The sequence below is a fragment of the Saimiri boliviensis genome, chromosome 6 (assembly GCF_048565385.1).
Source record: "Saimiri boliviensis isolate mSaiBol1 chromosome 6, mSaiBol1.pri, whole genome shotgun sequence".
Lineage (NCBI taxonomy): Eukaryota > Metazoa > Chordata > Mammalia > Primates > Cebidae > Saimiri > Saimiri boliviensis.
Genome location: NC_133454.1, coordinates 122,171,940 through 122,198,804, shown reverse-complemented (window position 1 = coordinate 122,198,804; position 26,865 = coordinate 122,171,940). Strand labels below are relative to the sequence as shown.

Here is a 26,865-nt window from a genome sequence, read left to right as displayed (position 1 = left end):
TGAGGTTCTGGATGACTTTATTCTTCAAATGGCTTTACCCTCCCAGTAGCTCCAGGTGAGACAGAGAGCAAGCACCTGGCCAATCCCTCTCTCCACTGTCTGAGCGGGTCACCAAGGGAAGTGAGCAGGTTGCTGGAAGAGTCTGACGGGGCCCTGCTGTGGGTGGAGCAAAGGGTGCCTCATGTCTCTGGGGTTCTTGGGGTCAGTCACAAGGCGGAGGAAATGGGGTCAACAGATAGGTGAGGGCGGGCTTGTGCTTCAGATAACCTCACATGGTCAGGCAAGGGTTAAGGATGGGATGCAGGGAGCCTCAGGGGCTCACGACAATTACAGACCTAAGGAAGGGCCCAGGAGAGGGAAAAGTGAGGAGTTGTGAGAAGGGACAGGGCAGCTCAGAGGAGAGCACAGAAGAACTTCTTCTCCCGGAAGGGGTTCTCTGAAGTGGGCACAGGGGTGATGAGGGGATCCTCACAGGCGTGGGCATCACAGTAAGTCATCAGGTCTGCTGCTGCCTTGGACACCTGGGACACAGCCGAGGGGGGGCGCATGGGTATTGTTAGCCAGGACCTCTGTAGGGGACTGCAGCCTCCCTCCCCAAATGAGTTCTCTTTTGCCCTTTTCAGGGCTCCTTACAACTGTCTTTCCCTCATCCCCCATAGAGGCCTGGGACAGCTCTCCTTGCAGAGCCCCAGACTCCTCCCCTGACCCAGGGAGTGAGGGAAAGAAGGCATCTGAGCTTTGGGAACCTGCAGCACAGCACGGTCTGGCCAACGAATGGGAGCCAGCCAGGGTCCCACCCACCTTTATCCGGCACAAGCTGGCTTCAATCTTAAGCTGTTCCACCATCTTGCGTGCTTGCCCAATACTCATAGTGCTGTTCACTGGAGTCTCACCTTTCATCCTGGAAAAAAGAGGGACCTCTCAGAGCACAGTCTTACCTGGAGGCCCTCCTCCACCTCACTCCATACCGACCTTTACAAGGCTGCGGTCGTGCCCCAATATTTTGTTTCCCTTTTCTCCTCTCCTCCTCCTCCTCCAGTGGACTGCCTCATCCCTGTATTCCTCATGGAAAAAATAGGGTGGGATGAGGTGTTCCCCAAAGTCATGGCCTGGACCATAGATCATTAAACCTTACACAAATGATGTAAGGCTTTTCAGCCCTTCAGGCCATGTGTGTTCCAGCTCTGAAGACCTCAACCACCTTGATGAGGAGGGTACATCACCCCTATCTCCTCCAGTGAGTCCCAAAAGGAGAAAAACAGGCCGTTCCCTACTCACCTGAAGCCACGAGCGGCAGTAGCAGCCCTGGGTGTAGGGTCAGTGGAGGGCACCAAAACCTTCTGCCTGAGATGGGTGCCCCACCCTGTAGGGAGTTGCAGCTGAAAGAATCTGATGCAGAAGCAGTGACTTACAGAGGAGGCCACTGGGGAGGGTAAGGCCAGAGTTCGGGTGAGGGCTGCTGGTCTCAGTTTCTGCAGCTCAGGCGCTGCCTGGATGGCTGGTACCTGAAGGATGAAGGATGCTAGAAGGAGCTGCTCAGATGCTGGAGCATACCAACTGCCTGGCCAGTGGGGGAGCCTAGCTGCCTGCATCCCCTGCGCACACCCCCACTGTTGCTGGTTCACTGCTTGCCCCTCCCCCATTGCAGGCATCCTTAGTCTGGGCTAGAGCCCTCCCCAATAGAGCTGAGGCCAAGGCTGACTACCCCTCTCAAATGGGGTGGTCTGGGCCTATGACAGCCCCTGCAGTGGAGTCTGTACTGGCTGCGGGGGACCCTGCTCATTTGAAAATCTGACATCAGCTGGGCAGTCGCCCCCCTCTTCTCTTCCTCCCTCCTCTACCCTGACACAGCACTTAGCACCTGAATCTTCGTTTCTCTCCCAGGGACCCTCCATTTTCCATATCCAGGAAAATGTGATGCGCCACAGGTATCGGCGTCTGGATCGCCACTTTGTTGTAGCCACAAGTGACTCAGTGGAAGATCCAGAGGCAGCAGAGGCTCATCGTCAGGAAGATGTCTACAGAAAAGGTAGACCAAAGGGAGGAAGCTGGGGAAAAAGAGGCGTGCGGAGACCAGATCAAGGGACCGGACAAAGAGGAGGTAGGGGGCCTTGTGAGGACAGTCAGCAGAAATATACTGGAAATAGATGGGCTGGTGTGGAGTGGAGGGATTGGTTTGAAGAATTTCATTCATTTTGAATAGATCGTTTCCCACGCCTGCAGCAGTGTGCAAAGATGTACAGAACACTGGCCTTGCCATCTGAAGGGCTTTACCTGGGGTGATTAGACGTCTACAAAATAGAAGATACCACCTGCCAAGAGCTAGTCTAGATAATGTGCCGGGGGCGGGGGATGACTCTGAGGGAGAGTGCGTCCAGTTAGGGTCAGAGGAAGTCCACAAAACGCAGAGCTGAAATGCTACCACACTGGGAACAGGGGACTAATCGGCCTGCGCAACGCAAGAGACCCAGGTTGCCGCAGACTGCAACATGCTCTAGGCGAATGCCCCCACCTTAGATGTCTACAGGTCCTAGGGGCTGTGGGCAATAAACAGCGCCAGCTGGATGCCCGCCTCACTTGCCCTCTTCAGGGGTGAAATGGCCGGTGGTGAAGGTGTGCACGGAGGACCGTGATTGCGATTTCGAGGGAGGGCCGAGCGGATGGTGCAGTCAGCGCATGCCCTGGGGCATATTTTGGGGTCTGCAGGGAAGCAGGCGTCTTTCCCCTTTGGTCACGGTAACCGGAGGGAAACCTGTCGCAGAGAGGGCCAGTGGCGAGCACCGGGAGGCATGAGCCGCGCAGCCCGGGAAGGCTCCGCCCTACCGCGCTGGGCCCCGCCCTGGGCCGAAGCCCCACCTCCAAGGGCTACAAGAGCGGCGGGCGGAGAGGGGCGGGACTTCCCCAGGAGCCGGAAGTCCCGTCTCGGTTGCCCTGGCAGCGCGCGAGGCTGGTGAGTCGGCCGCCCTGTGGCAGCCGGCGGGCTGGTTTCCATGGTTGCACGATTAGATAGGGGCTCTGGGCGCCCTGCCCACCCCGGAGACGGAGGGGGCTGGCGGGGAGCGGCGGTTGGCTGCTGGGCGCTCCGTCTGGCTTGGGGCGCAGCCTTATGTGGGAGCGAGCTCAGCTCGAGGCGGAGAGGAGAAACTCGGAAAGCAATTGTGGCGACTCTCAGCCTACTGGCTTCGGGTCTGGCCGTGCGACCTTAGGCAAGTCGCACATTCTCGTGCAGCTGCCTAGCAGTGTGGATTCAGTATCACCGTGTGCGTAAAGCGCTTTGTAAGAATTGTAAGGTGCTCGTTCTTTGTTATATAGCTGTGAATGAGTATCAAGGTGGTTTGTCCCAGAGTCAGGTGGTTGGAGAAGGAGTTTCACTGAGGAGCGCTAGCACTGGGGGCGAAGGGAACACAGCGGAGGAAAGGGAAGGGATAATTGGCTGAGCAGCACAATCATTTGGAGAAAGGCCATATATATGAAACAATGACTGCTATCCTGCTATCTCTCATTCCTCAAAACCACTCCAGTAGGCTTTTGTGTCCCCACTTCCCTGGGTAAAGGAGTCACTCTTTTCTCCCTTCTCTCTTTCCAGGAACCGCCAGCTGTCTCATCCCATGGCCAGGGTTGTCGTCCGGGTGGCAGAGCAGTTAGGAACGCAAGGCCTGACCCTGGGGCCAGACACCCTGCTCTCCCGGCCATGGTCAACGACCCTCCAGTACCTGCCTTACTGTGGGCCCAGGAGGTGGGCGAAGTCTTGGCAGGCCGTGCCCGCAGGCTGCTTCTGCAGTTTGGAGTGATCTTCTGCACCATCCTCCTTTTGCTCTGGGTGTCTGTCTTTCTCTATGGCTCCTTCTACTATTCTTACATGCCGACTGTCAGCCACCTCAGCCCCGTGCATTTCTACTACAGGTGAGAGGGGCCTTCAATCAAAATAGAGGAGTCCTATGGGAATTGCTGTAGGGCCCTTAGAACTCATTCAGTTCAATCCCCTCATTTACAGATGAGGAAACTGAAGCCAGGTGTGCTTACAGGGCTTTCACAGCCCAAAGCTGAATTTGGGCTGCCAGGGATAGGGTTCTAATTCTACCTCTGGTTACTGTATTCTGGTTAAAAATACAAGAAAAAGGGAAAAAAAATCCACTTCTATCCTTATGAAGCTCAATTCTATTTTGGTTGGATTACCCTCCTCTCAGGGCCAGTGTAGAATTTTGAGCCACCTCAGTCCCTTAGTTCAGAACCAACCTGGCTTTCAGTAGAGAAGACATTAGGAAAGCAGCTGTTTGCCTTTTACTTTACTGCCTCCCATCCTTTGAAAGTCTCCTGCACAATAGAGATTATGGAAACAGATGAGTCGGTGCATAAAGTTGCCTCCCAGAGAGTTCTGTGTCTTGACTGGCCCCGTAGTTCCCTCCCATTTCACAAACCCTGCCAAGTGCCAAATTCTCTCTCTCTTTTTTTTTTTCTGAGATGGAGTCTTGCTGTGTCGCCCAGGCTGGAGTGCAGTGGTGCAGTCTCTGCTCACTGCAACCTCCGCCTCCTGAGTTCAAGTGGTTCTCATGCCTTACCTCCCAAGTAGCTGGGATTACAAGCATGTGCCACCATACCTGGCTAATTTTTGTATTTTTAGTAGAGATGGGGTTTCACCATGTTTGCCAGGCTGGTCTCAAATTCCTGAACACAGGTGATCCACCCGCCTCGATCTCCCAAAGTGCTGGGTTACAGGTGTGAGCCACCATGCCCTGCCACTAAGTTCTCTCTTTTTCTTCTCTTTTCTTTCTTTTTCTTTCTTTTTTTTTTTTTTTTTTTTTTTGAGGCAAGAGTCTCGCACTGTTGCCTGGGCTGGAGTGTAGTGGTACAGTCTTGGCTCACTGCATCCTCTGCCTTCTGGGTTCAAGCAATTCTCCTGCCTCAGCCTCCCAAGTAACTGGGATTATAGGTGCCTACCACCATGCCTGGCTAATTATTTTTGTATTTTTAGTAGATATGGGGGTTTCACTCTGTTACCCAGGCTGGTCTCGAATTCCTGACCTTGTGATTTGCCTGCCTTGGCTTCCCAAAATTTTGGGATTACAGGGGTGAGCCACCATGCCCCCAGCATAGTTCTCTCTTCTTTTTTTCTTGGATTCACAGCTGAACTCTCTTCTTTTTTTTTTTTTTGAGACGGAGTTTCGCTCTTGTTACCCAGACTGGAGTGCAATGGCACGATCTCGGCTCACCGCAACCTCCGCCTCCTGGGTTCAGGCAATTCTCCTGCCTCAGCCTCCTAAGTAACTGGGATTACAGGCACGCGCCACCACGCCCAGCTAGTTTTTTGTATTTTTAGTAGAGACGGGGTTTCACCATGTTGACCAGGATGGTCTCGATCTCTCTACCTCGTGATCCACCCGCCTCGGCCTCCCAAAGTGCTGGGATTACAGGCTTGAGCCACCGCGCCCGGCCCTGAACTCTCTTCTTAACAGTGGTTGTAAGACCTATCAATAGATGCAGGAAAGGGCATTATAAGCAATGGTTTAAAGTCATTTTTTTCCCTTAAGTTCCTGGTCCAGAGCTATAGTTTCTAAAGTAGAGCTTCTTAAACTCTTAGGCGATGGATCTTTCAGCCCTTCCTGCCATAAAAACATATGTACATGCCCAGGCATATGTTGCACCCAAACCCCTACATGCAAATTTGCCTACAATTGAAGGAGTTTATGAGCCTCTTAATGACCATCTATGGATACTATTGGAGGCGTTTTTCTCAAATTAGGACCCAGACCAGAGCTACCAAATCAGAATCTCTTGGGGTGGGACCCTGGAATTTACCTTTTTTTTTTTTTTGAGATGGAGTCTTGCTCTGTTACCCAGGTGGCTGGAGTGCAATAGTGTAATCTTGGCTCACAGCAGCCTCCGCCTCCCGGGTTCCAGCGATTCTCCTACCTCAGCCTCCTGGGTAGCTGGGACTACAGGCACATGCCACCACACCCAGCTAAGTATTTTTAGTAGAGATGGAGTTTCACCATATTGGTCAGGCCAGTCTTGAACTCCTGGTCTCATGATCCACCCGTCTCGGCCTCCCAAAGTGCTGGGATTACAGGTGTGAGCCACCACACCTAGCCGGAATTTACATTTTTTGTTTGTTTTGAGTTGGAGTTTCACTCTTGTTGCCCAGGCTGGAGTACAATGGCATGATCTCAGCTCACTGCAAACTCCGCCTCCTGAGTAGCTGGGATTGCAGGCATGTGCCACCATGCCTGGCTAATTTTGTATTTTTCGTAGAGATGGAGTTTCTCCATGTTGGCCAGGCTGGTCTTGAACTCCCGACCTCAGGTGATCCGCCCGCCTCAGCCTCCCAAAGTGCTGGGATTACAGGCATGAGCCACCATGCCTGGCCCTGGAATTTACATTTTCTTCAAGTTCCTTAAATAAGTCTTTAGAAACACTAAAGTGTGAAACTACTTAGCTAAGTATCTGTAGATTTCCATCTAAGAACATCTGCTCTAATGAGAGGACATAACATTGAAATAGCAGGAAGTGACTGACATAATCATTCTGATACTTGAATCTTCTGGCCACATTTGTTCTCCATCTTTGTAACAGAAGGGTGCCTGTTCTGAGAGAAGGGAGGAGGGTAGGAGGGAGCTCTGTGAGGCCAAGAAGGTGTACGGACAGACTAGTAAGACTAACTTAGAAGAGTATCTTCCTCCATTCTCATTTAGGACTGACTGTGACTCCTCCAGCACCTCACTCTGCTCCTTCCCGGTTGCCAATGTCTCGCTGATTAAGGGTGGTCGTGATCGGGTGAGTACAGGAACTAGAAAAGGTTTCATTAGAGCTTTGATAACTCAAAATAGGAAAACTTGAGAAAGGCCTGGAAAGCAGGAAGTGAGGAGTAAGAGACTAGGAGGAAGGTTCTGAAGGAAAAGAGGGTTGATGATAAATTAAAATTGTGTGTATTGATTGAGCTTTCTGTGTCTGATGTTAGAAATGTTCTTTCTCAACAGACAGCCCCTGACTTATGATAATTCAACTTAACAATTTTCAGCTTTACAGTGGTGCAAAAATGACACACATTCAGTAGATACTATGCTTTAGGTACCTATACTACCATTCTGGTTTTTTTTGTTGTTGTTTTTTTCTGAGACAGAGTCTTGCTCTGTTGCCAGGCTGGAGTGCAGTTGCGTGATCTCAGCTCACTGCAACCTCTGCCTGAGTTCGAGCAATTCTCCTGCCTCAGACTCCGAAGTAGCTGGGACTACAGGTGCACACCACCATGCCCAGCTAATTATATTTTTAGTAGACACAGGGTTTCCATGTTGGCCAAGATGGTCTCAAACTCTTGACCTCATGATTCATCTGCCTCAGCCTCCCAAAGTGCTGGGATTACACCATGAGTCACTGTGCCCGGCCTGTTTTTCACTTTCAGTACAGTACTCAATAAATCACATGAGATGTTCACTATTTTATTGTAAAATAGGCCTTGTGTTAGATAATTTTACCCAACTATAGTTAGGCTAACATAAGTGTTCTGAGCATGTTTAAGGTAGGCTAGGCTAAGTAAGCTATGATGCTCTTTAGGTTAGGTGTATTATATATGCATTTTTGGGTTATGATAGTTTCAACTTAGATGGGTTTATCAGGATGTAACCCTATAGTAAATTGAGGACTGTCTGTATCAGGTGAGGTATGATCTCTTTCAGGTAGGTCATATCTGCTACATGAAGTGAGCAATGTTTTAGACTTAGATGAACAAATCAACAATTACATTGGAATAAGATGGCATCCACCAAGAATTTTGAAAGCATTTATGTAAAATGATGAAACTATTGATAAATACGTGCAATCTGTACAAAGGGTACTGTGCCAGAGGACTGGCCAGATGCCAGTGTGACTTCAACAAACCTGAGAAACCTGAGAAATGCACATGGGAACTGGGCTGTCTATACTAGGCAAGCTAGAGGAGGCTCTGATAAAGGATAGGATCCGTGAACACTTAAAAAAGACCTTGGGGCCGGGCGCGGTGGCTCACGCCTGTAATCCCAGCACTTTGGGAGGCCAAGGCAGGTGGATCACGAGGTCAAGAGATCGAGACCATCCTGGTCAACATGGTGAAACCCCGTCTCTACTAAAAATACAAAAAATCAGCTGGGCATGGTAGCGCTTGCCTGTAATCCCAGCTACTCAGGAGGCTGAGGCAGGAGAATTGCCTGAACCCAGGAGGCAGAGGTTGTGGTGAGCCGAGATCGCGCCATTGCACTCCAGCCTGGGTAACAAGAGCGAAACTCCATCTCAAAAAAAAAAAAAACCTTGGGAGATCAACATTTTTTCTGATTTTCTGATTACTGAAGTGTTTTGAGTTGTCAGTCAGCAATGTAATTAGAAGTTGTCAGTGGTAAGCCGGGCGCGGTGGCTCAAGCCTGTAATCCCAGCACTTTGGGAGGCTGAGGCGGGTGGATCACGAGGTCAAGAGATCGAGACCATCCTGGTCAACATGGTGAAACCCCGTCTCCACTAAAGATACAAAAAATTAGCTGGGCATGGTGGCACGAGCCTGTAATCCCAGCTACTCAGGAGGCTGAGGTAGGAGAATTGCCTGAGCCCAGGAGGCGGAGGTTGCGGTGAGCCGAGATCGCGCCATTGCACTCCAGCCTGGGTAACAAGAGTGAAACTCCGTCTCAAAAAAAAAAAAAAAAAAAAAGAAGTTGTCAGTGGTGAAACTTGCTAAGAATTTAAAAATAATTTGAAGTTATTATTTTTTTTTTTGTGAGAGGGAGTCTCACTCTGTTGCTCAGGCTGGAGTACAGTGGCATGATCTCGGCTCACTGCAAGCTCTGCCTCCTGTGATTCTCCCACCTCAGCCTCCTGAGTAGCTGGGATTACAGGTGCCTGCCACCATGCTGGCTAATTTTTGTATTTTTAGTAAAGGCAGGGTTTCACCATGTTGGTCAGGCAGGTCTCAAACTTCTGACCTCCGGTGATCTGCCCACCTTGGCCTCCCAAAGTGCTGGGATTACAGGTGTGAGGCACTATTCCTGGCATGAAGTTATTTTTCAAAAGTGATACTTGGGAGGAAACTGATCTAACAATGGAATGTCACACCTCTGAAGGGAGGAGTATAGAGTCTGGGGTTCTGTTTTGTTTTATTTTATTTTATTTTTGGTGCCTTGACTCAGGTACAAACTTGTTGTATTTTATTTTACTTTTTGAGACAGGGTCTTGCCCTTGGCTGGACTTCGTTGCCCAGCCTGAAATACAGTGATGGGATCATGGCTCACTGCATGAGCCTTAACCTCCCAGGCTCAATCAATCCTCCCAATTAGCTGGGACTACAGGTATGTGCCACCATGCCCAGCTAATTTTCTTTTTTTTTTTTTTTTTTTTTTTAAAGCAGAGACAAGGTCTTGCTATGTTGCCTGGGCTGATCTTAAACCAATGGGCTCAAGTGGCCCTCCCGACTCAGCCTCCCAGAGTGTTAGGATTATAGCCAGGGGTGATGGCTCATGCCTGTAATCCCAGCATTTTGGGAGGCTGAGGAGGCAGGTGGATCACCCAAGGTCAGGAGTTCGAGACCAGCCTGGCCAACAGGGTCAAACCCTGTCTCTACTAAAAATATAAAAATTAGCCAGGTGTGGTGGCGCACACCTATTGTCACAGCTACTTGGGAGGCTGAGACACGAGAATTGCTTGAACCCAGGAGGTGGAGGTTGCAGTGAGCTGAGATTGCTCCACTACACTCCATCTTGGGCAACAGAGCAAAACTCCATCTCAAAAAAAAAAAAAAAAGATAGGGTCTTACTGTGTTGCCCAGGCTGGTCTCAAACTCCTGGATTCAGGTGGTCCTCCCACCTGGGCCTTCTAAACTGCTGGGATTACAGGTGTGAGCCAACACAGCTGGCTTAGAATATTCTATAAAGACATTTATTTGGCCGGGCGCGGTGGCTCAAGCCTGTAATCCCAGCACTTTGGGAGGCCGAGGCGGGTGGATCATGAGGTCGAGAGTTCGAGACCATCCTGGTCGACATGGTGAAACCCCGTCTCTACTAAAAATACAAAAAATTAGCTGGGCATGGTGGCTCGTGCCTGTAATCCCAGCTACTCAGGAGGCTGAGGCAGGAGAATTGCCTGAACCCAGGAGGCGGAGGTTGCGGTGAGCCGAGATCGCGCCATTGCACTCCAGCCTGGGTAACAAGAGCGAAACTCCGTCTCAAAAAAAAAAAAAAAAGACATTTATTCAGTTTGCTTCTATGGTTAAAAAATAATAAATGACTTGGCTAGGTGCGGTGGCTCATGCCTGTAATCCCAGCACTTTGGTAGGCTATTGCAGGCAGATCACGAGGTCAGGAGTTCGAGACCAGCCTGACCAACATAGTGAAATCCCAGCCTACTAAAAATACAAAAATTAGCTGGGCATAGTAGTGTGTGCCTGTAATCCCAGCTACTCAGGAGGCTGAGGCAGAAGAATCGCTTGAACCCAGGAGACTGGAGGTTGCAGTGAGGTGAGATTGCGCCACTGCATTCCAGACTGGGCGATAGAGCGAGACTGTGTCTCAAAAAATACTAATAATAAATGACTTTATTGAGAAGAAATGAGAAAAAAGCCACAGTACCTGGAATGGTGCATACAATTGTATGGCCCATTGCAGAGATCATGATGGGGATGCAGGGAGCCAAGGGAGGGAGCCTGAAACGGTCAGGTGTGAGGCTGTCATATGAGGAAGGGAGGGAAAAAAAGGAGGATGAGAGCAGATCCAGCCTATGTCCCTGATAATTAGAAGAGGTTGAACATTTTGTTTGTTGACAATGAATTTTTTTTTTTTTTTTTTTGAGACAGAGTTTCACTCTTGTTACCCAGGCTGGAGTACAATGGCGCGATCTCAGCTCACCGCAACCTCCGCCTCCTGGGTTCAGGCAATTCTCCTGCCTCAGCCTCCTGAGTAGCTGGGTTACAGGCATGCGCCACCATGCCCAGCTAATTTTTTGTATTTTTAGTAGAGACGGGGTTTCACCATGTTGACCAGGATGGTCTGAATCTCTTGACCTTGTGATCCACCCGCCTCAGCCTCCCAAAGTGCTGGGATTACAGGCGTGAGCCACCGCGCCCGGCCCGACAATGAATATTTTTAAATGAATTAATGAATCCATCTGTCCACTATGTGTAACGCCTTGCTAGAAGTAGATGTGGTCGCTGCTGTCTATCAGCTCACAGGGTTGGTAGAAAACTATACATTGCATGTGTTTGCATGTATTTAAGTAGTAAACTATAAGATGCAGATTCTGGCCGGGTGCGGTTTCTCAACGCCTATAATCCCAGTGCTTTGGGAGGCCAAGGTGGGTGGATCACCTTAGGTCAGGAGTTTGAGACCAGCCTGACCAATATGGTGAAACCCTGTCTCTACTAAAAATACAAAAATTAGCTGGACGTGGTGGTATGCACCTGTAGTCCCAGCTACTTGGGAGGCTGATACAGGAGAATTACTTGAACCCAGGAGGTGGAGGTTGCAGTGAACTGAGATCACACCGATGCACTCTAGCCTGAGCAACAAAGTGAGACTCCATCTTAAAAAAAAACATGGCTGGGCGCGGTGGCTCACGCCTGTAATCCCAGCACTTTGGGAGGCTGAGGTGGGTGGATCGCGAGGTCAAGAGATCGAGACCATCCTGGCCAACATGGTGAAACCCCGTCTCTACTGAAAACACAAAAACTAGCTGGGCATGCTGGCACACACCTGCAGTCCCAGCTACTTGGGAGGCTGCGGCAGGAGAATTGCTTGAACCCAGGAGGCGGAGGTTGCAGTGAGCTGTGATCGCACAGCTGCACTCCAGCCTGGGGGACAGAGCGAGACCTTGGCTCAGGAAACAAAAAAAGAATTAATAGACAGAGTGGCCAGGGGGAAGAATTAATAGGCTGAGCAACAAAGCAAGATCCCTGTGTCTCCCCTGAAAAAAAAATTTAGTTGGATGTGGTTGCATGTGCCTATACCTCCTATAGTCCCAGGAACTTGTAGCATGAGGTAGGAGGACAGATTGAGCCCAGAAGTTCCAGGCACAGTGAGCCATTATCGCACCACTGCACTCCAGCCTGCGTGACAGAGTAAGACCTTGTCTTCAAAAAAAAAAAGCGTTTATGAAGCAACTGGCTTAATCATCTGCACTTTAAAGGGGGTAGGAACCTCATTGAATCCATTTTCTTTAACAGATAGTTCTTTTTTTGTTTTTTTGAGACAGAGTCTTGCTCTGTTGCCCAGGCTGGAGTGCAATGGCATGATCTCTACTCACTGCAGCCTCTGCCTCCTAGGTTCAAGGGATTCTCCTATCTCAGCCTCTTGAGTAGCTGGGACTACAGGTGCTTGTAACCGGAAGGCAGAGATTGTGGTCAGTGAGCCAGGTTCAATTGATTCTTCTGCCTCAGCCTCCCTAGTAGCTGGATTACAGGCACCTACCACCATGCCTGGCTAAGTTTTGTATTTTTAGTAGAGATGGAATTTCATCATATTGGCCAGGATGGTCTCAATCTCTTGATCTCATGATCCACCTGCCTTGGCCTCCAAAGTGCTGGGATTATAGGCATGAGCCACTGCGCCAGGCCAACATTTTTTTTTTAACCCATTCCCTCTTTGATTAAAAACAAAGGTTTTACTCTCACCCCTGTGATTTTTTTTTTTTTTTTTTTTTTTTTTTTTGAGACGGAGTTTCGCTCTCCTTACCCAGGCTGGAGTGCAATGGTGCGATCTCGGCTCACTGCTACCTCCGCCTCCTGGGTTCAGGCAATTCTCCTGCCTCAGCCTCCTGAGTAGCTGGGATTACAGGCACACACCACCATGCCCAGCTAATTTTTTGTATTTTTAGTAGAGATGGGGTTTCACCGTGTCGACCAGGATGGTCTCGAACTCTCGACCGCGTGATCCACCCGCCTCGGCCTCCCAAAGTGCTGGGATTACAGGCTTGAGCCACCGCGCCCAGCCCCTGTGATTTTTATATACTACTGTGTGAGGGCCCTGTTGCTGTATAAGAATCAATAAAGTGTTTAGAAGAATACAGAAACGGGCCGGGTGCTGTGGCTTATCCCTGTAATCCCAGCTCTTTGGGATGCCAAGGTGGGTGGATCACCTGAAGTCCAGAGTTCAAGACCAGCCTGGTCAACATGGTGAAACCCTGTCTCTACTAAATATATAAAAATTAGCCAGGCGTGGTGGTGGGTGCCTGTAATCTCAGCTACTCGGGAAACTGAGATAGGAGAATTGCTTGAACTCAGAATGGGGAGATTACAGTGAACCGAGATCAAGCCATTGCCCTCGAACCTGGGTGACAGAGTGAAACTCCATCTCAAAAAAGAAAAGAATGTAGAAATAGGAAAAACTCTCTCAGAAAGGAAGAAAGAAAAAAAGAAGGAAAAATTAGAACATGTTTGTTTGGTGGCAAATCTTTAACCTCTTGAGGGTAGTCCCTATGAAGAAGCCTTCCCACTATGAGTCTTGGGATGCTACCAACAGAGCTAAGATAAGGGACCTAGAATGGCATAAAGATGATCTGGAGCGAGGATGGCTATGCCAGAGCTGGCTGGGGAGACGGAGCAGTCAGCGCTTGATTAATTAATAATGTAAGAGAGGGCAGGTTGTGCCCTGGGGACAGCCTCACCAGCACATAGAACACAGTCACAGATGGCCCAGTTGGCAACATGATGGTTCATTTTTGGAAAAGAAATGTGACACAGCCTTTCTGGGAATGGGGTAGCCAGTCTAATTCAGGAGAGCCAACAGGGTACAGAAGACCTGGACGTGGGAGGCTCCAGCCACCAGAAGGGGGCAGCACCTTCTTGAGATGAGAGATTGAAAGTCCTATTAGGCTACCCAAGAGGGTTTTGGCAGAGTATATGGGGATGTTGCGGGGCTGGGAGGGAGGAGGAATAGGGATAATACATTTTCAACAAAATTTTTCTTTTAAATAAATGAGGGCTACCTTGGGCAGGTGCTGATGTACGGACAGCCGTATCGTGTTACCTTAGAGCTTGAGTTGCCAGAGTCTCCTGTGAATCAAGATTTGGGCATGTTCTTGGTCACCATTTCCTGCTACACCAGAGGTGGTCGAATCATCTCCACCTCTTCGCGTTCCGTAAGTATTTGTGAGAAGGTATGGAGGAAGGGGCAGGATTAGAATGGGTAGGGGTCTGGGTGTCGTGGCTCATGCCTGTAATCCTAGCAGTCTGGGAGGCCAAGGCAGGCAGATCGCTTGAGCCCAGGAATGCAGGACCAGCCTGGGAAACATGGTGAATCCCACTTCTAGAAAGGAAATTATTTTAATTAGCTGGGCATGGTGGCACAGGCCTGTAGTCCCAGCTACTCTAGAGGCTGAGGTGGGAGAATTGCTTGAGCCTGGGAGGTTGAGTCTGCAATGAGCCAAGATCGAGCCACTGTTCTCCACCCTGGGCAACAGAGCAAGACTGTCTCAAAGAAAAAAAAAAAAAAAAAAAAAAAACTGTCTGGGTAGGGATTCAGGAGAAAACACCCTTGGCTCTAAGGTCACAGACACATCAGGATAAAGAAAGGAACCAGGGCCGGGCGCGGTGGCTCAAGCCTATAGTCCCAGCACTTTGGGAGGCCGAGGCGGGTGGATCACGAGGTCAAGAGATCGAGACCGGCCGGGCTCGGTGGCTCAAGCCTGTAATCCCAGCACTTTGGGAGGCCGAGGCGGGTGGATCACGAGGTCAAGAGATCGAGACCATCCTGGTCAACATGGTGAAACCCAGTCTCTACTAAAAATACAAAAAATTAGCTGGGCATGGTGGCGTGTGCCTGTAATCCCAGCTACTCAGGAGGCTGAGGCAGGAGAATTGCCTGAGCCCAGGAGGCGGAGGTTGCGGTGAGCCAAGATCGCGCCATTGCACTCCAGCCTGGGTAACAAGAGCGAAACTCTGTCTCAAAAAAAAAAAAAGAAAAAGAAAAAGAAAGGAATCAGGCCAGGCATGGTGGCACACGCCTGTAATCCCAGCACTTTGGGAGGCCAAGGCAGGCAGATCATGAGGTCAGGAGATTGAGACCATCCTGGCCAACATGGCAAAACCCTGTCACTACTAAAACTACAAAAATTAGCTGGGCATGGTGGCACATGCCTGTGATCCCAGCTACTCAGGAGGCTGAGGTAGGAGAATCACTTGAACCAGGGAGTTGGTGGTTTCAGTGAGCCAAGATCGTGCTACTGCACTCCAGCCTAGGCGACAGAAGGAGACTCCATCTCAAAAAAAAAAAAAAAAAAGAGGAGGACTCAGCTTACCAAATCAGAAACATTTGCCAAACAACCCAGCCATCTCATGAGCACGCCAGCTTTGGGGTAAAGTGTGAAGAGTAGAGCTGCTCTCAAAAACAGTCTTTAGAGCCAGACAGAAACAAGCTAGCTGTGGGTCACCTGACTTAACTTCTTGGGCATAAGGTATTATAAAATGGGTATAAAGGCTGGGCGTGGTGGCTCATGCCTGTAATCCAAGAACTTTGGAGGCCAAGGCAGGCGGATCACCTGAGGTTGGGAGTTCAAGACCACCCTGACCAACACGGTGAAACCCCGTCTTTAAAAAAAATAAAATAAAATAAAATAATAAAAAAATAAAATGGGGCCGGGCGCGGTGGCTCAAGCCTGTAATCCCAGCACTTTGGGAGGCCGAGGCGGGTGGATCACGAGGTCAAGAGATCGAAACCATCCTGGTCAACATAGTGAAATCCCGTCTCTACTAAAAATACAAAACATTAGCTGGGCATGGTGGCACGTGCCTGTAATCCCAGCTACTCAGGAGGCTGAGGCAGGAGAATTCCCTGAACCCAGGGGGCGGAGTTTGCGGTGAGCCGAGATGGCGCCATTGCACTCCAGCCTGGGTAACAGGAGCGAAACTCCGTCTCAAAAAAAAATAAAAATAAAAAATAAATAAATAAATAAAATGGGTATAATAGTAACTGCCTCATAGCAAAGACTAGTTTGGATTCAGTGGGGACATGTAAAATTCCTATCAGCACATAGTGGGTGTTTAATTTTTTTTTTTTTTTTTTTTTGAGACGGAGTTTCGCTCTTGTTGCCCAGGCTGGAGTGCAATGGCGCGATCTCGGCTCACCGCATCCTCCGCCTCCTGGGTTCAGGCAATTCTCCTGCCTCAGCCTCCTGAGTAGCTGGGATTACAGGCACGTGCCACCATGCCCAGCTAATTTTTTGTATTTTTAGTAGAGACGGGGTTTCACCATGTTGACCAGGATGGTCTCGATCTCTTGACCTCGTGATCCACACGCCTCGGCCTCCCAAAGTGCTGGGATTACAGGCTTGAGCCACCGCGCCCAGCCTAATTTTTTTTTTTTTTTGAGACAGAGTTTCACTCTTGTTATTCAGGCTGGAGTGCAATGGCGCGATCTCAGCTCACCGCAACCTCCGCCTCCTGGGTTCAGGCAATTCTCCTGCCTCAGCCTCCTGAGTAGCTGGGATTACAGGCACGCACCACCATGCCCAGCTAATTTTTTGTATTTTTAGTAGAGACGGGGTTTCACCATGTTGACCAGGATGGTCTCAATCTCTTGACCTCATGATCCACCCACCTCGGCCTCCCAAAGTGCTGGGATTACAGGCGTGAGCCACTGTGCCTGGCCTTAACGTTTTTTTGTTTTTGAGACAGAGATCTCGCTCTGTCGCCCAGGCTGGAGTGCAGTGGCGCCATTTCAACTCACTGCAACCTCCACCTCCTGGGTTTAAGAGATTCTCCTCAGGAGGCTGAGGCAGGAGAATTGCCTGAATCCATTGCCTGAATCCAGGAGGCGGAGGTTGCGGTGAGCCGAGATTGCGCCATTGCACCCCAGCCTGGGTAACGAGCGAAACTCTGTCTCAAAAAAAAAAAAAAAAAAAAGGCCGGGCGCGGTGGCTCAAGCCTGTAATCCCAGCACTTTGGGAGGCCGAGGCGGGTGGATCACGAGGTCGAGAGATCGAGACCATCCTGGTCAACATGGTGAAACCCCGTCTCTACTAAAAATACTAAAAATTAGCTGGGCATGGTGGTGCGTGCCTGTAATCCCAGCTACTCAGGAGGCTGAGGCAGGAGAATTGCTTGAACCCAGGAGGCGGAGGTTGCGGTGAGCCGAGATCGCGCCATTGCACTCCAGCCTGGGTAACAAGAGCAAAACTCCGTCTCAAAAAAAAAAAAAAAAAAAAAAAAAAAAAAAAGAGATTCTCCTGCCTCAGCCTCCTGAGTAGCTGGAACTATAGGCACCCACTACCATACCCAGCTAATTTTTGTATTTTTAGTAGAGGTTCAGTTTCACCATGTTCGGCAGCATGGTCTTGAACTTCTGACCTCAAATGATCCAACCATGTCGGCCTCCCCAAATGCTGTAATGACAGATGTGAGCCACCATGCCTGGCCTCATAAATGTTAAGACTCCATTCTTACATGAATTCGCAATAGAACCTCATCATGAAGCAAATTCCTGGTGTCTACATTGTGGGGGAAGCTTCAGATGGTACACTGGGACTTAGATCCCTTACTGGATTACAAAACTACTTGGTGGGAAAGGAAGATCAGAGACAGTGCTGGGCTTAATCTAGGAAGGTTTCTTGGAAGGAGGAGCCTTTGCATTAGAATAGAGTGTGGTTGGGTAGGGAGAAAGATACTCAAGAAAATTGGAATGGTTGGGTGAAGACTGAGGGGTAGGAAGTGAAGGTGAGGGAGTCGGGGACCTGACCAAGAAGCAGCCTTTGGAGACTGCTCTGGGGTGGTTGAGGGGTAGGTAGGGTCATGGGGACCTCGCGCACCTGTCCCCAGCCTCTCCTTTTCCCACCTCTGGCAGGTGATGCTGCATTACCGCTCAGACCTGCTCCAGATGCTGGACACGCTGGTCTTCTCTAGCCTCCTGCTGTTTGGCTTTGCAGAGCAGAAGCAGATGCTGGAGGTGGAGCTCTATGCGGACTATAGAGAGAACTCGGTGAGTGAGGTGAACGATGACTAGGAGACAGCCCCTCCCCACTAGCCCAGGATTCTACCTGAGGAGCCCCCAGGCTCAGTCAGGAGGCACCACACCTGAGAAGCTGGAAGCGGGCCTCAGATGGAGTGGGTAAGAGTGCCAGCGGCAGGGCCCTGGCCTAACGCCGCCCTCATCCCACCACCTTGCAGTATGTGCCGACCACCGGAGCGATCATTGAGATCCACAGCAAGCGGATCCAGCTGTATGGAGCTTACCTCCGCATCCACGCACACTTCACTGGGCTCAGGTGAGAGGCCACTGGAGTGGACCTTGGGCAGCTCTCTCATGGGGGCTGACCTTCCACCAATAGGGTTCCAAGCAGAGGTAATCGGTTTACAGAGTCTGGTTTCACAAAGGCCAGAGGTTCTCAATGCTGGCTGTCCATTAGCCTATCAGCTCCCTAGGGAACTATTTAAAAACACCCTGGCCGGGCGCGGTGGCTCAAGCCTGTAATCCCAGCACTTTGGGAGGCTGAGGCGGGTGGATCACGATGTCAAGAGATCGAGACCATCCTGATCAACATGGTGAAACCCCGTCTCTACTAAAAATACCAAAAAAATTAGCTGGGTATGGTGGCGCATGTCTGTAATCCCAGCTACTCAGGAGGCTGAGGCAGGAGAATTGCTTGAACCCAGGAGGCGGAGGTTGCCGTGAGCCGAGATCGCGCCACTGCACTCCAGCCTGAGTGACAAGAGAAAAACTCCATCTCAAAAAAAAATAAATAAAAATTTAAAAAAACACCGTTGGGCACCTCCTAGACTAACTGAACCAGAATTTGTCAGGGTCATGTCTAGGCATTGGAATTTTTAATTTGTTTTTTGCCCCCGCCCTCTCCACCCTTCCTCAGCCCTGTCCATCTTCCCTCCACCCTGCCATCCACCCAGACATTCAGGGCTGAGAGCTCCACCTAAGGGAGCAGAATTTTTTATTTATTTATTTATTTATTTATTTTTTTGAGACGGAGTTTCGCTCTTGTTACCCAGGCTGGAGTGCAATGGCGCAATCTCGGCTCACCACAACCTCCGCCTCCTGGGTTCAGGCAATTCTCCTGCCTCAGCCTCCTGAGTCACTGGGATTACAGGCACGCGCCACCATGCCCAGCTAATGTTTTGTATTTTTAGTAGAGACGGAGTTTCACCGTGTTGACCAGGATGGTCTCGATCTCTTGACCTCGTGATCCACCCGCCTCGGCCTCCCAAAGTGCTGGGATTACAGGCTTGAGCCACCGTGCCCGGCCCGTGAGCAGAATTTTTTAAAGCATCCCGAGGAGTGTTGATGGGCTGACAGAGTTGAGAGCTACTGTCTTGAACTGCTGGCTCAGCAAGAGTTGGGGTAACTCTTGAGAGACAGCCAACGTTGAGGCTGTGGCCTATGGCCGCGCCACAGGAGACTTCCCAAAGTCCTCGGCCTTTGTCAGAACCTGATACAACACGTTCTGGGAACTGTGTGGGTGGGAGGCAGGGGCGGCAGAGCCGGCTGTAGCCAAACTCACTTGAATTGCCCTAGAAATTATTTCTGGGCAATGAGAAGGCTGGTCTTCTCTGGTAATTACTACTCCCCTCCTGTCCCTACTTCCTACCTCAGATACTTGCTGTACAACTTCCCGATGACCTGCGCCTTCATAGGTGTCGCCAGCAACTTCACCTTCCTCAGCGTCATCGTGCTCTTCAGCTACATGCAGTGGGTGTGGGGGGGCATCTGGCCCCGACACCGCTTCTCTTTACAGGTTGAAAAGGGCATCTCCCCTTGATGATCTTTGTGGGTGGTCAGGGGTGTGTGCGGGTTAGGTCATAAGGACCCTTGATTGTTGGTGAGGGAAGTTAGTCCCAGCTGCTCAGTAGTTTTTCCTCCATAGGTTAACATCCGAAGAAGAGATGGTTCCCGGAAGGAAGTCCAACAAAAGATCTCTGCTCATCAGCCAGGTAAAGGTGTTGGCTGGGGAGCTGTTGAGGTGGGCTGCGTTGAGCTGGGCTGGGTCAGAGGGAGTCCCTGCTTCATCCAGTATGAAGCTTAGGGTATCAGACTGAGACAAGGATCAAAGGCAAGGGAGGTGAGGTTGGCACTGCCATGAGGGCACAGCCACCCTATCCTAACCTGTCCTCTCCCACTTTGGAGGCACAGGGCCTGAAGGCCAGGAGGAGTCAACTCCGCAATCAGATGTTACAGAGGATGGTGAGAGTCCTGAAGATCCCTCAGGGACAGGTATGGCACAATGCCACTCTCTCTTCCTTCCTCACTCCTTGGCTCTTTCCTTCAGTGTCTGGGTCTGACCCCTGCATTCCCCTTTTGCCTGCAGAGGGTCAGCCGTCTGAGGAGGAGAAACCAGATCAGCAGCCCCTGAATGGAGAAGAGGAGCTAGAACCTGAGGCCAGTGATGGTGAGGGGCATCCTGCAGCGGGATCTGGGCGGGACCCCCAGTTAATCTAATACCCCATTTGGGATTTTGTTTTTCCCTTTCTTGGCCCAGGTTCAGGCTCCTGGGAAGATGCAGCTCTGCTGACTGAGGCCAACCTGCCTGCTCCTGTTCCTGCTCCTGCCCCTGCCCCAGAGACTCTGGGCAGCTCTGAACCCTCTGGGGGTGCTCTCCGCCAGCGCCCCACCTGCTCTAGTTCCTAAAGAAAAGGGCAGACTTCTCACATTCCAGCACTTTCCCACATGACCTCTCTCCCCTCATTTTTCCTTCAATAAACTATTTTGTGTGAGCTTCTTCCTTGACTCTGAAATGGATTTGGGGCCATTTGAAAACGCTGTGTCCCCCAGGCATCTCTGTCTGCCATTGCAAGAGGTCTTGTCAAGGGCTCCTCATGGGGAAGGACTCCAGACCTGGGCTATTTTAAGCACAGATGTTTCCATTCATGAGCATAGGAAGTCCAAGGAGGGAGAAGCTGTCCTGGCCCCTAGCAGTCTTCCCACTCCCTGCATGTGACTTTCATCTCTCCCAGGGGAGGGGGTGGTGTAGGGCAGGTCTGGATAGCTGGAGACATCATTCTGGCCCCCTCCACACCCCTCCCTTCCTCCCTTTCTCTGTCCATTGGGAGGCAGAAGACAGGAAATGACTGCCATGCATCTGGTATGATTTTTACCAAAACAGCATTTTGCAGCTCAGCCCCATGCTGTTCCCAGCTGTTTTCCTCTGGTACCAGCCAGGTGGCCGCCTCCTATGTTCCCCTCCCCATCCCTTCACATGACTTCAGCCTTTGCTTCTAAGCGCCTGGCTGCTTTCCACATTCCACTCGCCTTCCAGAACCCAGGCATCCTGGTCTCCAGCTGAAACCGTTGCATGTGGCTTTCCCCATCCCTGGCCCCGTGACTCAGTCCCTCTGAAGGGAGCAGCCCTCTTTTTTGGCAATCACCAGGAGCTAGGGAAGGAGGAGGGAAGCTAGGTCGTGACATCACAGTCAAAGGTTATAAAAGCTTCCAGCCAAACGGCATTGAAGTTGAAGATACAACCTGACAGCACAGCCTGAGATCCTGGGGATCCCTCAGCCCAACACCACAGACACCGGGTGGTAGATTCCCGCTGCATCGAGGCCTACCCACTGGTGAGGAGCTGCTATGGGCCAGAGAGGAGGAGGCGGGCAAGCAGGGGCCAGGGCAGCTTGGACAGAATTTGCACAGATAGCAGGTGGGAAGGGAGGATTCCAGAGTCCCTATTTTTTTTTTTTTTTTTTTTCAAACAGCTGTGCTTTCAATATTTCTCCCTTCTGTTTTCTCACTTCTGTCTCCTTTCTGGGTTTTTGCTTGTGTCACTGACCGATATTTGTTTTTGTTGAGGTCTCACTGTCACCCAAGCAGGAGTGCTGTGGGGTGATCATGGCTCACTGCAGCTTTGAACTCCGGGGCTCAACTGATCCTCCTGAGTAGCTAGGACTACAGGCATGCGTACCATGCCTACCTAATATTTTTATTTTTGTACAGATGGGGATTCACTGTGTTGCCCCAGCTAGTTTGGCATCCTGGCCTCAAGCAGTCCTCTTGCCTTGACCGCCCAAAGTGTTGGGATTACAGGCATTAGCCTAGGGGCCCGGGCCTGACTTGTTTTGCTTCCATCTTTTCTCTGGGTGGCAGCTAGTAAATATCCTACGGTTCTTCCCTGGACTAAGCAAATCATTTCCTTCCCTTCTCTCCCCCAGTACTTTATTAATTAACTGTTTCTAATACTTAACACATATTGATCGTGCATCTGCCTCGTGTTAGACCATGTTTTAGTTTTTGTCTGAAACCAAGACATAGCCTGGCCTCAAGTTGGCTGACAAATGAGCGTGTCTGCCACATTCCAATCTCTCCTCTTCTGCTCCCCAGTTGCGTTTTCCTGTCCCCAGAGATTGTGTCCAGGCAGGGGGCATGGCACGCTTTCGGTCTGAACAGGCTTTATCCACCGCTTCCCTTCCAGTCTCCATGCTGGGCTCTCTCTGCCTTCTGTGGCTCCTGGCCGTGACCTTCCTGGTTCCCAGAGGTCAGCCCTTGGCCCCTCAAGACTTTGAAGAGGAGGAGGAAGATGAGACTGAGACGGCGTGGCCGCCTTTGTCAGCCGTCCCCTGCGACTACGACCACTGCCGACACCTGCAGGTGCCCTGCAAGGAGCTACAGAGGGCGGGGCCGGCGGCCTGCCTGTGCCCAGGACTCTCCAGCCCTGCCCAGCCGCCGGACCCGCCGCGCATGGGAGAAGTGCGCATTGTGGCCGAGGAGGGCCGCGCAGTGGTCCACTGGTGTGCCCCCAACTCCCCGGTCCTCCTCTACTGGCTGCTGCTCCGGGACGGCAGCGAGGCTGCTCAGAAGGGACCCCCGCTGAACGCTACGGTCCGCAGAGCCGAACTGAAGGGGCTGAAGCCTGGGGGCGTTTATGTCGTTTGTGTGGTAGCCGCTAATGAGGCCGGGGCAAGCCGCGTGCCCGAGGCTGGAGGGGAGGGCCGCAAGGGGGCCGACATCCCCGCCTTTGGACCTTGCAGCCGCCTCGTGGTGCCGCCCAACCCCCACACCCTCGTCCACGCGGCCATTGGGGTGGGCATGGCCCTGGCCCTGCTGAGCTGTGCCGCCCTGGTGTGGCATTTCTGCCTGCGCGATCGCTGGGGCTGCCCGCGCCGAGCCACTGCCCGAGCCTCAGGGGCGCTCTGAAAGGGGCCTGGGGGCATCTCGGGCACAGCCAGCCCCACTTGGGGCGCTCAGCCCGGCTCCCCGGGGAAGACCGGGACCCCGCTGCCACCAGGACAGGCTGGACGGCAAGCTGGGAGGCAGTGCCAGGGCCTCAGCGGAGTCTTGGTTCTCTGGGCTGAGCGCTTGTTTAGGTAGCGGGCTTGGCGCTTTGTTTCCTGACCGAGGTCTGGGTAGGAGTAGAAAGAGTCCCCACAATTTTTTTAAAGGACCAGATAGTAAATAATGTAGTCTTTGCAGTTTAAGAGGATAAAATCGAGGATACCATTATGTTGGGTACTTATATGACCTTTGTAACCATTTAAAGATGCGTAAACCGGCCGGGCGCGGTGGCCGAGGCGGGTGGATCACGAGGTCGAGAGATCGAGACCATCCTGGTCAACATGGTGAAACCCCGTCTCTACTAAAAATATAAAAAAATTAGCTGGGCATGGTGGTACGTGCCTGTAATCCCAGCTACTCAGGAGGCTGAGGCAGGAGAATTGCCTGAACCCAGGAGGCGGAGGTTGCGGTGAGCCAAGGTCGCGCCATTGCACTCCAGCCTGGGTAACAAGAGCGAAACTCCGTCTCAAAAAAAAAAAAAAAAAGATGTGTAAACCACCCGATATGAAAATGCAAATCTATAGTAGCAGCTACTCCGGAGGCTGAAATGGGAGGATCTCTTGAGCCCAGAAAAATTTAAGTCCAGGGCAACATGGCCAGACCCCTTCTTCTTCTTCTTCTTTTTCCTTCTTTTTTGAGAAAGAGTCTTGCTCTGTTGCCAGGCTGGAGTCAGTGTCTTGATCGATCTCAGCTCACTGCAAACTTTGCCTCCCAGGTTCAAGCAACTCCCCTGCCTCAGCCTCCCAAGTAGGTGGGATTATAGGCGTACACCACCACGCCTGGCTTTTTGTATTTTAGTAGGGACCAAGTTTCACCATATTGGCGAGGCTGGTCTCGATCTCCTGATCTTGTGATCCACCTGCCTCAGCCTCCCAAAGTGCTGGGATTACAGGCATGAGCCACCGAGTCTAGCTTTTTTTTTGAGACGGAGTTTCACTCTCGTTACCCAGGCTGGAGTGCAATGGCGCGATCTTGGCTCACTGCAACCTCAGCCTCCTGGGATCAGGCAATTCTCCTGCCTCAGCCTCCTGAGTAGCTGGGATTACAGGCACGTGCCACCATGCCCAGCTAATTTTTTGTATTTTTAGTAGAGACGGGGTTTCACCATGTTGACCAGGATGGTCTTGATCTCTCGACCTCGTGATCCACCCTCCTCGGCCTCCCAAAGTGCTGGGATTACAGGCTTGAGCCACCGCGCCCGGTCTTTTTTTTTTTTTTAGAGGGAGCCTTGCTCTGTTGCCAAAGCTAGAGTGCAATGACACCTTCTTGGTTCTACAACCTCCACCTCCGAGTTCAAGCAATTCTCCTGCCTCAGCCTCCTGAGTAGCTGGGATTACAGCCGCCCACCACCATGCTCAGCTAATTTTTTTTTTTTTTTTTTTTGGTAGAGAGGGGGTTTCACCGTGTTGGTCAGGCTGGTCTCGAACTCCTGATCTTCTACCCACCTCAGCCTCCTAAAGTGCTGGGATTACAGGCATGAGCCACCGCACCCAGCCAGACCCCCTTCTTTAAAGATGTGAAAACCAGGCCAGGCGTGGTGGCTCACGCCTGTAATACAAGCACTCTGGAGACCAAGGCAGGAGGATCACCTGAGGTCGGGAGTTCAAGACCAGCCTGACCAACATGGTGAAACCCCATTTTAAAAAAATAAATAAATAAAATAAATTCTAAAAAAGATGTGAAAACCATTCTTAGTTCATGGGCCATACAAATCAGGCCACTGGCTCATTGGTTATAGTTAGATGACCTGGATCATACACCTTCTAAAGGGGTCTGTCACTGTGGGTGGCTTCAGTGGGATTTTGAGAATAAATTTACATTCTTGCTAGGTAAAATAAAAACAACAATAATATCAAGGAATTTCTCCTCCCCCTTTCCCTCCATTTGTATTTATTGTATATCCACTTTAACAATATTAAAGGACCTTTAAAAGGGAGTCATTTTCATTGTTTATGATTCCATTCAATTCACTGTCCACACACCTATTTTTCAGAGTAGTATACATACTTCTGAATTTTTTTAAATTAAGTGAATGTAGAAAAGTCTGTTTTGTGTTACTACACAGTATAATACTCACTTGTGTGGATATTATAACTTTTTTTTTGAGACAGCGTTTCACTCTTGTCTCCTAGGCTGGAGTGCAGTGGCATGTGATCTTAGCTCACTGCAACCTCCACTCCCCGAAGTTCAAGTGATTCTCCTGCCTCAGCCTCCTAAGTAGCTGGGATTACAGGCACCTGCCACCATGCCCGGCTAATTTTTGTATTATTAGTAGAGATGGGGTTTCACCATCTTGGCCAGGCTGGTCTTGAACTCCTGATCCACCCATCTCTGCCTCCCAAAGTGCTGGGATTACAGGCATGAGCCACCACGCCTGGCTGGATACTATAACTTTTTAAATAATATATATATGTATATATTTTATAGAGACGGAGGGTCTCACTATTTTGCATAAGCTGGTCTTGAACTCCTGGGCTCAAGAGATTCACCCCCCTCTCCCCCAACCACCAATTTCCCAAAGTGTTGAGATTACAGGCATGAGCCACTGTGCTCAGCCCTACTAATATTTCAACTTTTTAAAATTATGAAAGTAACACATTAAGCCAGTCATGGTGGCTTACACCTGTAATCCCAGCACTTTGGGAGGCCGAGACAGGAGGATCACCTGAGGTCAGGAGTTCAAGATCAGCCTGGCCAACATGGTGAAACCCTGTCTCTCCTAATAATACAAAACTTAGCCTGGCATGATGGCAGCTACCTATAATCTCAGCTACTGGGGAAGCAGAGGTGGGAAAATCGCTTGAACCCAGGAGTTGGAGGTTGCAGTAAGCCAAGATTGCGCCACTGCACTCCAGCCTAGGGGACACAGCAAGACTCCATCTCAAAAAATAAAAAATAGGCCGGGTGCGGTGGCTCAAGCCTATAATCCCAGCACTTTGGGAGGCCGAGGCGGGTGGATCACGAGGTCAAGAGATCGAGACCATCCTGGTCAACATGATGAAACCCCCCCCGTCTCTACTAACAATACAAAAAAAGTTAGCTGGGCATGGTGCCGCGTGCCTGTAATCCCAGCTACTCAGGAGGCCGAGGCAGGAGAATTGCCTGAACCCAGGAGGCGGAGGTTGCGGTGAGCCGAGATTGTGCCATTGCACTCCAGCCTGGATAATAAGAGCAAAACTCCACTTCAAAAAAAAAAATAAATAAATAAATAAAAATTTAAAAATATATATATATATAAAATTTTAAAAAACTAACATACAAATTTCAGTTAATACTGAATGATACGGTCCAGTGTAGCAGCTTATGTCTGTATCCAACACTTTGGGAGGCTGAGACAGGAGGATTGCTTGAGACCAGGAGTTCAAGACCAGCTTGGACAAAACATCAAAACTTTAGCTCTACAAAAAATTTTAAAATCGCCTTTCAGGCCGGGCGCGGTGACTCAAGCCTGTAATCCCAGCACTTTAGGAGGCTGAGGCGGGTGGATCACGAGGTCAAGAGATCAAGACCATCCTGGTCAACATGGTGAAACCCCGTCTCTACTAAAAATACAAAAACTTAGCTGGGCATGGTGGCGCGTGCCTGTAATCCCAGCTACTCAGGAGGCTGAGGCAGGAGAATCGCTTGAACCCAGGAGGCGGAGGTTACAGGGAGCCAAGAT

General features: G+C 50.6%; 3 protein-coding genes across 10 annotated transcripts; 2 read left to right on the top strand and 1 right to left on the bottom strand.

Moving 5' to 3' along the window:
• Window positions 1–1,592, bottom strand: GNG3 (G protein subunit gamma 3). Of its 3 annotated transcripts, XM_074401606.1 has the most exons (4): window positions 1,279–1,356; window positions 973–1,054; window positions 802–901; window positions 1–521 (listed from the first exon to the last, which is right to left on the bottom strand). In XM_074401606.1, the coding sequence occupies exons 3-4, from the start codon at window positions 898–900 to the stop codon at window positions 393–395; spliced, it is 228 nt and encodes a 75-aa protein (XP_074257707.1). In that variant the 5' UTR covers window position 901; window positions 973–1,054; window positions 1,279–1,356; the 3' UTR covers window positions 1–392. The 3 variants fall into 3 exon arrangements, with proteins under 3 accessions (XP_074257707.1, XP_003920293.3, XP_010334048.1); XM_003920244.4 differs by lacking the exon at window positions 973–1,054 and having other exon boundaries at window positions 1,279–1,592; XM_010335746.3 differs by lacking the exons at window positions 973–1,054; window positions 1,279–1,356 and adding an exon at window positions 1,413–1,501.
• A 51-nt stretch (window positions 1,593–1,643) lies between these two features.
• Window positions 1,644–20,658, top strand: BSCL2 (BSCL2 lipid droplet biogenesis associated, seipin). Of its 6 annotated transcripts, none has more exons than XM_003920243.4 (11): window positions 1,644–2,101; window positions 3,587–3,903; window positions 6,690–6,771; window positions 13,936–14,079; window positions 17,778–17,912; window positions 18,101–18,198; window positions 19,536–19,677; window positions 19,807–19,873; window positions 20,073–20,153; window positions 20,248–20,328; window positions 20,419–20,658. In XM_003920243.4, exons 1-11 carry the CDS (start codon window positions 2,015–2,017, stop codon window positions 20,565–20,567), a joined length of 1,383 nt encoding a protein of 460 aa, XP_003920292.3. In that variant the 5' UTR covers window positions 1,644–2,014; the 3' UTR covers window positions 20,568–20,658. The 6 variants fall into 6 exon arrangements, with proteins under 6 accessions (XP_003920292.3, XP_010334054.2, XP_010334059.2 ...); XM_010335752.3 differs by having other exon boundaries at window positions 20,067–20,153; XM_010335757.3 differs by lacking the exon at window positions 1,644–2,101 and adding an exon at window positions 2,889–2,950 and having other exon boundaries at window positions 20,067–20,153.
• A 61-nt stretch (window positions 20,659–20,719) lies between these two features.
• Window positions 20,720–25,158, top strand: LRRN4CL (LRRN4 C-terminal like). Its single transcript, XM_003920242.4, has 2 exons — window positions 20,720–21,493; window positions 22,345–25,158. Exon 2 carries the CDS (start codon window positions 22,350–22,352, stop codon window positions 23,064–23,066), a length of 717 nt encoding a protein of 238 aa, XP_003920291.1. The 5' UTR covers window positions 20,720–21,493; window positions 22,345–22,349; the 3' UTR covers window positions 23,067–25,158.
• The last annotated feature ends 1,707 nt before the right edge of the window (window positions 25,159–26,865 follow it).